The sequence below is a fragment of the Cydia fagiglandana genome, chromosome 4 (assembly GCF_963556715.1).
Source record: "Cydia fagiglandana chromosome 4, ilCydFagi1.1, whole genome shotgun sequence".
Lineage (NCBI taxonomy): Eukaryota > Metazoa > Arthropoda > Insecta > Lepidoptera > Tortricidae > Cydia > Cydia fagiglandana.
The window spans coordinates 3,854,997-3,870,116 of record NC_085935.1 but is presented as its reverse complement, the minus strand read 5'-3'; the positions used below and the strand labels follow the sequence as shown (position 1 = coordinate 3,870,116).

At 37.1% G+C, this 15,120-nt stretch overlaps 2 protein-coding genes across 2 annotated transcripts; one reads left to right on the top strand and one right to left on the bottom strand.

The window, feature by feature from the left end:
- Positions 1 to 665: 665 nt before the first annotated feature.
- On the bottom strand, positions 666 to 5,687 carry LOC134663533 (cathepsin L-like proteinase). Its single transcript, XM_063519928.1, has 5 exons — positions 5,250 to 5,687; positions 3,748 to 3,880; positions 3,225 to 3,403; positions 2,069 to 2,173; positions 666 to 806 (listed from the first exon to the last, which is right to left on the bottom strand). The coding sequence occupies exons 1-5, from the start codon at positions 5,479 to 5,481 to the stop codon at positions 670 to 672; spliced, it is 786 nt and encodes a 261-aa protein (XP_063375998.1). The 5' UTR covers positions 5,482 to 5,687; the 3' UTR covers positions 666 to 669.
- A 2,209-nt stretch (positions 5,688 to 7,896) lies between these two features.
- On the top strand, positions 7,897 to 13,229 carry LOC134663527 (procathepsin L-like). Its single transcript, XM_063519920.1, has 5 exons — positions 7,897 to 8,337; positions 10,641 to 10,767; positions 11,991 to 12,166; positions 12,526 to 12,630; positions 13,050 to 13,229. The coding sequence occupies exons 1-5, from the start codon at positions 7,899 to 7,901 to the stop codon at positions 13,184 to 13,186; spliced, it is 984 nt and encodes a 327-aa protein (XP_063375990.1). The 5' UTR covers positions 7,897 to 7,898; the 3' UTR covers positions 13,187 to 13,229.
- Positions 13,230 to 15,120: the final 1,891 nt, after the last annotated feature.

Genomic DNA, 15,120 nt, shown 5'->3' with positions numbered 1-15,120 from the left:
GAAATACTTTAAAACTAGCATACATATTATAAAAAACCGGGCAAGTGCGAGTCGGACTCGCGCACGAAGGGTTCCGTACCATAATGCAAAAAAAAAACGGTCACCCATCCAAGTACTGACCACTCCCGACGTTGCTTAACTTTGGTCAAAAATCACGTTTGTTGTATGGGAGCCCCATTTAAATCTTTATTTTATTCTGTTTTTAGTATTTGTTGTTATAGCGGCAACAGAAATACATCATCTGTGAAAAATTCAACTGTCTAGCTATCACGGTTCGTGAGATACAGCCTGGTGACAGACGGACGGACGGACGGACGGACAGCGAAGTTTTAGTAATAAGGTCCCGTTTTACCCTTTGGGTACGGAACCCTAAAAATATATTTTAAAACTAAACAATACAATCATTAATAATGTAAGTTTCATCTAATGGCTGGTCGACGTTTCAAGAGACCATAGATAGGCCAGGCGCTTACCTTAGGCTAGGCTCAGCGTATATAGCTGACAGTACAGAGTGGTAACGCAGCCAGCGTTATGGGATCAATGCCGCTGGCTGAGTTTTTGGATAGGGTGTTATTTTTAAAACTTCGTTACAAAAATTTTGTATATAGTTCTTCTTTTTATATATTTTTTCTTTCTACTAGCTCTAATTTAGTTTTATTTTTTTATTAATTAGGCAACAGTACAGGTTAATGCGTATGTTATTCCAATAGAACAAGCGTTGATCCCCCGCACCAGCTTAAAGTAGCCCTGGTCCCCATTCTCAATGCCGAAAGAGTTCTTGAGGATCCAATACTTGGTGCCGTTTTCTGTAAGAGATTTTTTTTTTTATTATGAATGGGCTTACTCATGGCCACAGACTAGCCGAGGCGTAGACGTGGCCTACGATGGAGCGAGCTGGTGCCTGTTCACTCTTGATTTGAAGGTTGCCGGGTTATAAGAACACGGAAATATAGACGCCGGCAAGGAATTCCATTCCTTGGCAGTGCGCATAAGGAAAGTAGAAGCAAAGCGCTTCGTGTGAATTGGTCATTGTTGTGTGCTATCTAAAGCATTATAAGAATTTAAGTGCCGCTTCGAATCCACAGATCTAGAATGACGGTTACAAATAGTATACGAACATTTCCAAAGTGCGAAAGAGGCAGACTACAAATGAAAAAACCGGCCAAGTGCGAGTCGGACTCGCCCACGAAGGGTTCCTACCATTACGCAAATAACGTTCAATTAAAAAAATCACGTGTGGGAGCCCCGTTTGAATAAACTACCTACTCTCCTTTAAAATAAAATAAAGCCTATCCTAACGTAGCAACAGTTCATGCATTAAGAATAATTATTTATAAGACATGTGACAAGGCACAGAATAAATAATAGTACTAGTTACAGAAAACTCACTCTCTAGCAAAACGCGTCTGTTACGATCAGGACAGATATGGCCGCTAGGTGGCGACAGCGCCACGCGCGGCTTATGGCAAGCCACCAAAATTGCTGGGAACGGATGTACTTGTAGCTACCTGTTTGCAAAGCGACGAATTCGCGGAGTGAGCCACGCCTGCTTAAGGTGACGTCCGGATGTCAACTGCATTCAACAGCGGCCGCAACAACGACGACGCACTCAGCTGCAGTTGATATCCGAACGTTAGGTATAGTTTGTAGGTTTCTAATAAAGCCCTAGGGCTAATCCTATTGTCTATTGTTAAGTAAAACCGCTCGTGCCACGTGCCACACCACCTGCATAAAAAATGCGTAAGGTACTTCGGTTACTGAGTGCCGGCGAGTCGAACGCTACAGAACCAGTCTAAAATGTGTCATCGAGATACGTAACAAAGGCGCGTTATCGGAGAGCGCACCTACACTGGTTTTTTGAGCGTTGGCCTAGCCCGCGCTCAGGTGCCAAATAGAATAATTAAGACCCTATTTTGCAGGTAAGTAGCACGTGCGGTTTTCTTAACAATAGACAATAAGATTAGCCGTCGGACTCTATTAGAAACCTACAAACTATACATGTAACGCGTCCTTCAAATATCACTCTCAACTTTGTTGAAGAAGTTTGAAATTAAGGTTGCATACACACCTACTCCATATCCAACCAGCAAAAGAGCGTGCGTAATATCATCCTTGCACTTTTGGGGGTACAATATACCTTTTTTATGGAAAGCTAAGTCGCTGTCATCTATAGCTGAAACAGAATAAAAAAAATTACAAATTATCTATAATACAATTTCAGGGTGTCTATTGTTTCCCATAAAGTAGTAAGTAGCAATGCACGCACGAGAACTTTCCAAAGTTGCGAAACTTTCCACATGAGAATTTCGAGAACGAGAATTTATTTATTTATCGTAGTTTATACCATGAATATTCACGATAGTTTAGGTGTAGTATCCTTACCCCCAGAAAATTCCGTCTTTTGGTCTACCGCTTCCGGTCAGAAAAATGTATGATGGCCCGGCCAAACGGTCAGACCTAGGTGAGGGGTGCTCGACCAAATGTCATATTAGAGGGACCCTGGCAGTTTTTGACGCAGCCATGGTTTTTCAATATGGCCGACTTTTTTTTTAATTTTTTCAAGTTTGTCCTAGCGCGCTGAAATGGTCACGGAATCTCGGGGTCCCCTAGATACCTATGAATTTTTTTTTTAAAACGCTACATTTGCGGGAAAACTGGCCACTTTTATTTTGTATGGCAACTTTTGAACGGTACGTGATAGGTGGGGGGTGCTTGACCAAATGTCAGAGGGCCCCGAGACAACACGAACTGCATTAAAAAAAATCAAAAAGGCCGACTTTATTTTTTATTTTTTTCAAGTTGGTCCGAGCGTGCTGAGATTTGGCATGGCGGGAGATAGAGGCCTCTAGATTCCTATGACAAAATTTTTTTTTGGAAAAAATCCAAGATGGCGGAACAATAAATTTCCATGTTGCAGAATGTTCTGAGAACATTCTCGAGAACGTTTCCGCTTTTTGGGAATGTTCTGCAATTTGTACATTGCTAGTTGTAAGTCATAATGTATTGTTTGTCCACATTTTCGTTAGTAATAATTTGGTTTTCTTCAGAAACGCGTAACTTTTCAGGGTTGCCAAAAAACAATTAAACTTAATCTATCAATAGGATAACCTTACGAAAATCCTGAAATCATTATGACTAATGATTCTGACAATCATTACATTATGACTTTCAAAAATTAAATCAAACAAAGGGACCCCATAATTTCAAGGTTATGTTTTACGTACCTATTGACAAAGGTCCCGTTTCATATACAAGTTGTTTTAATGTTTCCTCATCTACAATTTTGTAGATCGTATATCCCGTGACCTTGGTGACGACCTTTGTGTGGTCTTCATGGCACGTTGATTCGTTTCCTGTATACGGATAATCTTTTTCTAGTACTACGCCAAATTTCTTGTGGTAACTGCGAAAGTCATATTTTAAATAGTTTGCCTTAAACTAAAAATACTTCAAAATTTCAGTTGTACAGTGCATTCAATGAAATTCATTTGAGGAACGTTTACCTTAATTATCATAACTTAGTGACACGGCTGTTTTTTTTAGGCACAAATGATATTAAAGGAACAACAGCTAAAACTATAGTTTGTCAAGCTATTTCCGTCAGTAGAAAAAAGTGGCAAATTTTAAAAATGTCAGATGCCAAGGGTTATCGTCCCACAGAAAATTTTAATTTCACTCCTTTTCTACTGACAAAATTGTTTGACCGACTATATATTATTATAAGTATTCAGAAAAGTGTTATCTTACTCCATGACCATGTAAGGATTTCCTCCTGCACAATTATGCGGCCATCCTTTCCGAACTATACAGTCTAAGCTCTGCTGTTCAGAAAAGGACAGGAGCTTTTTATGTTTGATAGCGTACTGGCCTTCAATAACTCCTGGAAACATAAAAAAAAATAACTTTCTACATATACATACATTGTATAATGATCTGTATTGATCTGTAATCAATGTGAAAATGATATTTATAATTTATATTACAAAATACCTACGCAATAAGTATATTGAAGTAGCCGTGTTTTTTCTACATCACAACATGAAACAAGTGAAACATGTAAGAAATATTTAAAACTTGTTGTAATATTTTGGCTTTAATTACGTGTACTAACATGCTTTATTTTGGCTTTTTTTATATTCCTTAGTATTTGGTTCCTTAAATTGACACGTCCTGTTAAATATCTAATAAATAATAATAATAATAAGCCCGCAGGGCAGCTTGTGGCGAGCTGTTGGGGAGTAACGACCCCACGGACCCGAGTGCTCCCGAGAGTCGGTCAGGGTCTCCGTCTCCGGCGTGTCTTCGTCGGCCGGAGTGGACCCCAAGGGGACCCGCAGGACTCTCAGCTCTGGCTTGCCTTCATTGGCCGTCCAGAGAGGAGTCGTTAGAGCTATATGCTCCAGGGGTGGAAGTGTTAAAGGGCATAACGCCGCGAGTAACTTCGGAGAAAGCGCAGCACTACCTCTCGACACCCCTGAGCCGCTCACGTCGGTGTTGCACCTGGCCGTCTTTACGATGGCGCATCAGGTGCCCATCTAACGAGTGGCGAGTCACCACCTGTCTCGATAACTTGTGCAAACAGTGTTATGGCAGGTGTCCGGACTTCTTTGCAATAGCCCAGTCTTTTTCCACCCAAACTTAAACCATAGACCAGTATTCTGACCATATTCATTACAATAGCTTCCAATGCCTGCTGAAACCGGTTCACGGATATTTATTGATGTACCCGTGAATGGGTTCCAGCAGGCGTTCTACATGATATCAAATCTCTCCAAACGGCCTCTACGTGTTGGATCCATATCCCCATGCACGCCTTATAAATGACCGGGCTCGAAAGAACCGAGAGTTTTAAAACGGAGATACAAATAATAATAAAAATACTTGGGCGGAGCAAGATGTCCCGCAGGCCCTGCCCCGCTGCCGGCGGCACCCTAGGTTAGGTTTTTTATAATGTGTTTATATGTATTTTTTATTGTTTTGTAAGTGTTTTTATATTTTACTTTTATATTCATATTATAAAAATGCCTAACTTAAGACGAAAGATAAATAAAGAAAATACTTGCAACAGAACACACAACGAAGAACACATATACATATACCTAGCACTATATCACTGATATGTATTTACTAGTAGATAATCAGTAAAGGAAAGCATAGTAAAGAATCCAAACCAATCCCAAACAAGGCTTAGTTCTTCTTTTAGGTCGCAAGACGACATACACTTTTAGATTTAATAAAAGTTAACTCACCAGTAGCAGCAAAAATCCAGCAAGAACCACAGCCTAATTGATCTTTTACGTGAGTGACCGCTCCATGGTCCCTCCAGTCCCAATTCTCAGGAGCCGTAATCTCCTTGGGACCAAGTTGCTTAGTTACCAATTCAAGCTCCTCATCAACTAAACTAGTACCAAAAAGAGATCGTCGTTCTTCAACTGTCAAATCTGCAAAACGGGTTACTTCAAACACGCTTTGTGCATGCATTGCGTTGCGTTCATTGATTTCGACTAAAGATTCCTTGAAAATCTCAAGCCTTTGTAAGTATTCTTCCGAATTGTATACTTTCCCATGTTTTTGAATGAAGTTTTCGAAAAGGTTGTGTGCATCGCTCAAGTCGTAATATGGTTTTTCAAATAATTCAACAGCGGTAGTGCCAGCTACGAGTACCAGCAAGACAAATAGTTGGAACATGATGTCAGTGTAAAGACAAGCAATACGCTAGACTGGTAAAATAATTTATTTTTATATAAATTTATCAAGTCCATTTACGTCCCTTTCCATTGTTTTATTACCTTAAGTAAAATATTTCAGCACTAATTTCATAGCAAAGAATGTAAGTTAAGTTACTTACAATTTGCGTCAATCAAAGTTACACGTGCAAGCATTGAAATTCTTAAGTGGGTACCTACTTGAAAAGAAAATTTATTACACGCTTATTACCATGGGATTATCTGTGAATTTCTCAGCAGAAGTGCTGATTACTACCAAAAAACGTATCAAAAACATGGTAGACAACTTAGAAGTGTAGCAGATTTAGCTAGCAAAGTTTTTTAAATAATCGTACCCAGAGATTTTAGAGCATAATAGATACGATCGATTGCCAAAAAATATGAATAGCAATCTTGAGTCCTCTACCTATATAGTAATTTCATTGGTTCAGAATCTGAGTTCGTGAAATAGAAAATAATCACGAATAGTAGCTATAAATTGCCTTAAAAATCTAGCGCTAGCGCTGATTGTTTCTAGCCGTACTTTATTTTAAACCCAAATATTATTTTAAAATCGCCCTGTTATATAAACCACGCTCGGTTTGCGCTCAATCCTAATACCCAGTAAGGTGTTGTTAAAACTGGCGACGTATGAATAAATCTCCCGGCGAAATGCACAATTTCCGACCATCCTGTGCGCGGGATTGAAGAGTGGATGTAAATTTTACAGTGAACTGGGTCTCCATTGTCACACGAGATAGATAAAATAATATCATTTATTACAATTTAACCAGCATCAGGTAGGTATTGCAGCAGTATTGTCATTGTCACGCTGTAAGCCTGCAGTAATGCTGGTATACTTAGTCTAAATCCGATACTTCTCTCGCTTCAACGGGTTGAGAGAGATGGGACATATAAATTTCATTTCTAGATTTAATTTTGTTTTATTTAATTAATATTATGGTCTGTTTACAGCTGAAAATATTACGCAAAAAATTATGTTTGTTATTATTCTTAGTATTTGTTGTTATAGCGGCAACAGAAATACATCATCTGTGAAAAAAACTGCCTAACTATTACGGTAGACGGACGGACAGACAGCAGACAGACGGACAGCGGAGTCTTAGTCATAGGGGACCCGTTTTTACCCTTTGGGTACGGAACCCTAAATAACCTCTAAGCCAGTGTTCATCGTGTGGTTGTGGAAACAGTTCCCTCAGATGACAAAGCCGGATGTGAGCGTTGCCGATTTGTCAGCCGACGAGACTCATCCCAAACTGAAATGACATATAGCACAAACGTAAGGGCCTCTTGCACCATTCACTAACCCGGGGTTAACTGGTTAAACTTGGAGTTACCATGGTTACCAGTACAATTTGACACTTGGTTAACGATTTAACCGGTTAACCCCGGCTTAGTGCGATTGTGCAATTGGCGCTAAATGAGCTTGCTGTTCGATGACTTCCAAAGACTCAAGGTCTATTTAACTCATGCAACTTACTTAAATAAAAATAAACTTAAAGACATTATTTTCATGAAATGTTATGATTTGTAGAATAGGGGCCCGATTCGGATTATGAAATTGACATCTATTAGATCTTGGTCGTGACCAAGATACCTTTAAGATCTAACCTGTCAAATTTGACATTTGCGCGATTCTGGAGATACTCGTGAACGATTTCCACAGGATATGACTTAGAGATCTAATTCACATCTAATAGATATCTTACTCTATCTAACATAAAAGTAGCATTGGTTGTCCGAATTGCGCTGCAAAAGAGAACCAGTTGATATCTAAACTATAATGTATCTAGAATGGATCTAGTACGTGTCGTCTCTTGTGAATATCTTGAATTTCGAATACGGCAGTTAGTCATAGGGTCCCGTTTTTACTCTTTATCGCTGAAAAGTCCTTAGAAAAAGAAAGAGTAGGTACAGTAGACAAAATTTAGACGTAATTTTTTGCCGCATTTAACTAAATAGGAATTTCAAGCATTACACGTGTTGGTGCCTGTTAAATGCGTAGTTTTACCTTTTTAATAGGAACATGTGTAATTCTTGCCATTTTTGTAATAAAATTAATAATTAATGAGCGGTAAAATATTTACTTAAATACCAACATGTGTTAAAGTGTATAAAAAGAAAGACTCTTCTTCAGTGAGTATAGCATATTGGTTTATCTACTAAAACAATATGTCCCCGTTATTTCTCTTGCTAGTGGTTGGCATTAGTGCTGAACAACTCCTCGAAAAACCATATTACGACTTGAGCGATGCCCACAACCATTTCAAAAATTTCGTTCAGAAACATGGTAAGACATACGATCCCGAAGAGTACTTGAAAAGACTCGCGATTTTCACTGAAAATTTAGCAGACATCAATGAACGCAATGCCATGTTTCCGCAAACCGTATTTGACGTGACACGGTTTGCTGATATGACACCCGAAGAAATAAAAGCTGGTTATGGTATGAAAATGCGTGGTGAAGATATAGATAAAATAGCGATTGAGCTTCGTCTTCGTCCCGAGGAGATCACGGCCCCAGAGCAGTGGGACTGGAGGGATCATGGAGCGGTCACTCACGTCAAAAATCAAGGCGAATGCGGTAGTTGTTGGATCTTTAGCGCTATTGGTGAGTTATTTTTATTCCTTCTTATTTCCGAATAATTTTATCCCACCAAAAACATTCTGTAAAAAACTAGCCAAGTCTCGATGGAGCTGCTTGTTTATCTCTAAAAAGTAATGAAATCTAGACAAAGTCGTGCCAAGTCTAAGGTTCCTTACTGCGATTTCTTTATTATTATAGTTAATGTTGTGTGACTTGGCCGTTGAAGGGTACACAAGGGTACAAAACCAGGTGCTCCGTGACACCATTGCACCAATCTGTCGCCAGAACCGCTACCCATTGACGATGGAAAATTGCCACTTGGAAAACGTTGATTCAATAACCAGTCAATTGTAGGCTTGATAAAGCTGCGTATTTCAATAATACTTATGTATGGGCGAGCCTGAAACAAACACTTCTTTTTGGTGCAATGGCAGATTGGTGCAATGGTGTCATGGAGCACCTGGTTTTGTACCCTTGTGTACCCTTCAACGGCCAAGTCACACAACATTAACTATAATAATAAAGAAATCGCAGTAAGGAACCTTAGACTTGGCACGACTTTGTCTAGATTTCATTACTTTTTAGAGATAAACAAGCAGCTCCATCGAGACTTGGCTAGTTTTTTACAGAATGTTTTGGTGGGATTTCACTTCTTTTTGTAGAAACGTGGGCATATTGATTTATTTTATTAGATTTTCTTATTTAACACATTTTTTTTCTTTTTAGGAGTAGTTTTTTTTATTATTACAAATCTTTCTTTTCTTTTTTTCCGGTTCTGATTCTTGTACAGTAGCAACAGTTTTTCGTATTGCCCATTCATTAAATCTAATAATTAAATAATAATCAGTAATCCGTCACTAATCATCATATAATGACTTGGCAATCGCACATAATGCTTTACTCGTACCGTACTCGTAAATATGTGTAATGCTCAAACTGCAATTAGCGCTAGCGTTGTGTTCAATTAGAATTATTTTTAATAGGTGACGATGATCCTTTTGTCATTATGCAGCCGTGCGATGGCCAAGTCATTATACGTATTACAAATTAAAGATATCTTATTGATACGGTTTTAACACCCCCTGGCACTGATTAAAATAACCGACTTGGTTTCACATTACATCTCAAAACTTTTTTGTAGTAAAAGCGTTGCGAGACTTGCACCTTTTTACATGTAATGTTTTTGATGGGATCTCATCTCTTTTTGTAGGCAGTCCTTCTTTTCGGGTACTCATACCCATACTATGTATACACATATCATAACTAAACATATCTTCATTCATACTCACATCGTACATCGTAGAGTACCTTTACTTTACTTTACCTACTATTTGTAGGAACTGCAACAGTAACTTTGTAATATCATATATTTATATGGGATTACAAACTTACTTATGCAGTTCTTAGATCTTTAAAACGTGACTGATATTGCAATATTTTTAGGTTTTCCCTTTATGTGGCCATTAAACCCTAACTCTGTACCAAATTTCAGCTCTCTGAGTTTATGGGAAGTACTAGTTCTATTCTGATGATCATGAGTGAGTTTCATAAATGCGAAACTTTGCTTTCGCTTAACTTCGGAACTAAATGACCTACAGACTTGAAATTTTGGATTTTAAGTATGTGATTATAGCTTACTGGATGACCAAAATTTCTTCGTTCTGGTCTTATCCAGAGGTTCTCAAATAGGGGCCTGAAAATGCGGCGAAATGGTTCCAGTAAATATGGTACGGCAGTGTTTGCTTCGCGCTCGACTTGGCGGGGGCACTGCCGTGCCCCCCGATATTCGGATGGTCACGTTTTTGTATTAATTATTTTTTATTGCTATATTGACGTACTACTGAGTACCTATATTTTGTACGCGATAGTGGCCTTTAAATTAATCAATGTATATAACGGGGATTGTACAGGGAATTATTTTTTTAATGAGGGAACTTAAACTTTGTAGAAATACACTATATTAGAAAACAGGAATGTTAGCGTTTTTAAAATTCAACCCTTAAAAATGCAGCTTAAAGTTGCTTCAAATGCATAAATAGACATAATATTGAACTCTTTGTCTACCTCTACCTATCGAGAACAAAATAAATAAGATTTTTTTTTGATTGAGAGACTTGAAATTTCGTAGAAAGACATTTTGCCAGTAAAGTTTCACATGTTATCAAATTATTACTAACCCAAATACTATTTTTACTGCAACGTAGAATTACAAAAACCAACTTAAAAATCCACACAAGTCTTTTTTATCATGTTTACTGTACACATTTATTAATAATAAACTGTTATCACGTTCAATATATTTTGTTAACTCGTTAAAATATTCGCAGGTGCTATTGAAAGCCAATATGCCATCAAGCACAACCAGAGTCTCGCCTTTTCTGAACAGCAGGGCTTGGACTGTATAAAATTTCTAGGGAATAATTGTGCTGGAGGATATCCAGACATAGTAGCGGCGTAAGTATAAAATAAAACTGGTCAAGTGCGAGTCGGACTCGCGTTTCAAGGGTTCCGTACATCACACAATTTTCAAAATTATCCCTAAAAAAACGTTAACCGCATTTTTGTTCTTAAATCACACTTGACTCTAGATTTCTGATAGGTTTTCCTGTCATCTTTAGGTAAAGGACTATTTTGTGTATTTTTTCAGAATTTTAGACCCAGAAGTTTCGGAGATAGAGAGATAGGTACGGAACCCTAATAAAATAATTATGCCGACGCCGCCCAACTCATCAAAACAGGGATCTGGTAGACCACGTAGGCGATGGAGCGATGAGTTAGACTCCTTTTTAGAGTTTTTAGGCTTCCGTACCCAAAGGGTAAAAACGGGACCCCGTTACTAAGACTCCACTGTTCGTCTGTCTGTATATCCTTCTGCCAGTCACCAGGCTGTATCTCATGAACCGTGATAGCTAGACAGTTCAAATTTTCACATAATATGATGTATTTCTGTTGCCGCTTAACAACAAATACTAAAAAGTACGGAACCCTTGGTGGGCAAGTCCGACTAGTACATGTCCGGTTTTTAAAGGAATGTCCAGAGACTGCACAGGATCGGGAGGGCTGGACAAATGGGGGTGACCCAGCACTGGGACACTAAAGGCTTCTGATAATTAAATTGCAATAATATCGTCAATGTTGTTGTAGTATTTCGATTGATAATTATGTCTCCTGATTTCAACTGTTTTTTTTTACTTTGAACAGATTAACACAATCATAATATTCATAATCATAATCATGGACCTAGAATACTAAACTCTATGATCATAATCATAATTCAATTTAAAGCGATAATGTAAGAATGTCGTCTTAATGATCAGTTCAACAAGATATTCCGTGGTAGATCCTCAATCCTCATTATCAAAATGATAACAATATCGTCCTTTTCAGAAAATCATTAAGTACAAATTTTAATCGAATTTAAACTCTTCTGAGACGAAATTTTACGGAAAGAAGACCTAGGCTCTCCGAAACATGTCGCGCGAGTGACTTAAAACAAGTGAGTCTAAACCGTAAAACTATTCAATACTTTTAATTTAACTTTTTTAACTTTCGATTTTTCGGAGAATTTAACGAAGTTATGAAGTTAAGTACTTGTTATTCATATTTATCCATAAGGAAAAAGTTACTTGTTCATAGTATCTTTATTATAATATTTAAAAGATTTGCCTTTTCCGCAGTTACCACAAAAAAATTGGCGTTGTCCCAGAGAAAGATTACCCGTACACAGGAAAGCCATCAACATGTACCGAGGATCCTAAGAAGGTCGTGACCAAAGTCACGGGTTTCGTAGTATATAAGACGAATGAAGAAACATTGAAACAGCTTGTATATGAAAAGGGGCCGTTGTCAGTAGGTATGTAAGTAGAAGCAAAGACAATTTTGAAAATAAATCAAATTATTTTCATCAAATAACACTGTAACCTTAACGAATGGAGGGGTTCGTCACTTTTTCTCTAATATATGACATCCATGACAAATTCATATCAAACCTATTATTATAATTATGGTACGATTCTTCCTGTACGCTTATGGTGGTCGTTCTTGTCTACGTGGCAGCATGATAAAACAGTGTCCGTCACTTTCAATCCCGTGGTGTTAAAAAGAGTCGATTATTTTATCACGTGGATAAAACCATCCATAATATGCCTGCTGATCTATTTTGTTTTTACTTAAGCTTTGCAAAATTGTATGATTTTTTTTCTCTTGTTTCAGCTCTTGATCCCGCGGACTTCCCCACCTATCACTCGGGGATACTATACCCCAAAAACTGCAAAGACTATATTTGTCATGCTGTGTTGTTAGTCGGTTATGGTGTAGGTGTGTATGGAAATATTTTGTTTTGGGTAAATGTAGTTTTTTTTTTTATTATGAATGGGCTTACTCATGGCCACAGACTAGCCGAGGCGTAGACGTGGGCTACGATGGAGCGAGCTCGCCCAGAAGGTGCCTGTTCACTCTTGATTTGAAGGTTGCCGGGTTATAAGAACACGGAAATATAGACGCCGGCAAGGAATTCCATTCCTTGGCAGTGCGCATAAGGAAAGTAGAAGCAAAGAAGTTCCACATCTGCACTTTTCAGTTTAGACAACATTTTTCCAGCTAGCTGAAATTTTCTTTGAATTTTAAATGGCGTTTTTATATTTCTACACTAAAGCTCGTTGTGGAAATGATATAACTATTTTGTCATTTTCTAATGTGTAAATACTATAACTGCATGAAAATCCGATATATTACAGAAAACGGTACCAAGTATTGGATCCTCAAAGATTCTTATGGCCCTGAAGTCAGAGACCAGGGCTACGTCAAGCTGGTCCGAGGAATCAACGCGTGTTCCATGGGAACCGAATATTCTATGTCTTGCACTGTTGAATGATATTGTATTTCATGCTTGGAGGGATGTCACACACACAACAATAATCGTATACATGCATGCATATACATTTTTTAAGTATGTATATTAAATACATGAAACTGTCAGTGTCATTTTAAATTTGGAGTTCGCCTCCCTATGCTATTTTTACATGTGAGTGTGTGTCTCATTTCATTTGTTTTGTTTGCCTATTTGAAGACTGTATCTTTACGGTTGTTCAATAAAACAACATTAGCATATATTACATATATACATGTATACTAAAACATAATTTTTCATATTAATCGTAACGATGTTGTTTTTTAATTTGCAATGTTACATGTATCACAATATGTATTTATCTCTTTAATTACCTATATATGTACATATATGTATAATTTTATATTGTCGCTTAGTACCTATACTCGTACTACAAGTTTTTTGTTTGAATAATCTAAAAAAATATGAAATAAAATAATTGGATCTGTTCGTGTAACTCCAAAGGTTGTTTATTACCAGTGTTGGGCGTAATTAATTACTCGTGTAATTTAATTACTAATTGAATTACATGTAATTGAATTACAATGTAATTGAATTACATAAAATTTAATTACATGTAATTAAATTTTCTGTGTAATTTGCAATTGTAATTACATTAATTAGTAATTAAATTACTCAATTACTTTTCATTTACCTTTTTAATAATATGCAAATATGAACAAATTTACTTGGAGTAATTATAAAGAAAAACTTTTATGAATTCCATTATACGCTGGATAACGTTATAACATATTTTTTGTCCCTGGAATCATACCTTTACAGGGTACTATGTGACAAACCACGTTGAATATGGCGGTCGGCGCTTACGTCGCGTAGCACCGCATTAGTATTGGGGCGCCGCTAACAATGACGTAAGCGCCAACCTATGGTGCCTTTCGGGTTGGACTGTAGCAAAGGGGGGGCTGGGACTTAGAATTTTTTTTGACAAAGTGGTGTCATTATGACACTATTTTTAAATGATTGTAATGTGTAGATCACGTCAAAATAAGCATCTTTTACTGAAAAAACTTTTCTCTAAAATAAAAAATGGCTGAGTTAGACGCCTCCAAAGATTGATGTTTTTAAAGGGAGGTGGGACTTAGAAAATTTTCATCGCGAGTGGTGTCATTATGACATATATTTTAAATGATTGTAACGTACAGAACACGTTAAAATAGGACTACTTACTTACTTGAAAAACATTTTTCTAATATTGAAAATAGCGGACTTTATCAAAGGGGGGCCGTTTCTGGGACTTGGAATTTTTTTTTGAGAAAAAAAAATTTTCTAAGTCCCATCTCCCTTTAAAAACATCAATCTTTGGAGGCGTCTAACTCAGCCATTTTTCATTTTAGAGAAAAGTTTTTTCAGTAAATGATGCTTATTTTGACGTGATCTACACATTACAATCATTTAAAAATAGTATCTTAACGATTAATGACACCACTTAATAAGAAAGAAATTCTAAGTCCCAGCCCTCCCTTTGCTACAGTCCAACCAAAGTTAACATTGACAATGTTGCTTAGTCAAATGTAAAACCATTCAAAATGTTCATCTGATTTTGGAAATAAAGTTGATCAAAAACTTGCATTCTATAAAAGTAATTGTAATTCAAAAAAGTAATTAAATTACAAATTTTAATTACAAAATGTAATTAATAATTTAATTACTAATTACATTTTGCAATTGTAATTAGTAATTAAAATTTTAATTACTTTCCACATGTAATGGAAATTATTTGTTGGAATTACATTTTGTAATTGCAATTGTTAATTAGTAATTCAATTACTTTTTGCCCAACACTGTTGTTTACAGAATAAAAACACTTCAAACGTAGCCAATATAAGCCACAAACACTGCTGTCTCTGCCGTTCAATGATCGCATAAACCAGCATTGTCATCGGTTCCCGGTTTTATTA

Bases quoted from the DNA above. Each gene is read 5' to 3' on its own strand.
- LOC134663527 (XM_063519920.1), top strand. From the start codon at position 7,899: ATGTCCCCGTTATTTCTCTTGCTAGTGGTTGGCATTAGTGCTGAACAA. The intron at 8,338-10,640 runs GTGAGTTATTTT...AAATATTCGCAG, and splicing joins TTGGATCTTTAGCGCTATTG to GTGCTATTGAAAGCCAATAT. The intron at 12,631-13,049 runs GTGTGTATGGAA...GATATATTACAG, and splicing joins GTTAGTCGGTTATGGTGTAG to AAAACGGTACCAAGTATTGG.
- LOC134663533 (XM_063519928.1), bottom strand. From the start codon at position 5,481: ATGCATGCACAAAGCGTGTTTGAAGTAACCCGTTTTGCAGATTTGACA. The intron at 2,174-3,224 runs GTACGTAAAACA...ATTCTGTTTCAG, and splicing joins AACGGGACCTTTGTCAATAG to CTATAGATGACAGCGACTTA. The intron at 807-2,068 runs GTGTGTATGCAA...AATCTCTTACAG, and splicing joins GCTGGTTGGATATGGAGTAG to AAAACGGCACCAAGTATTGG.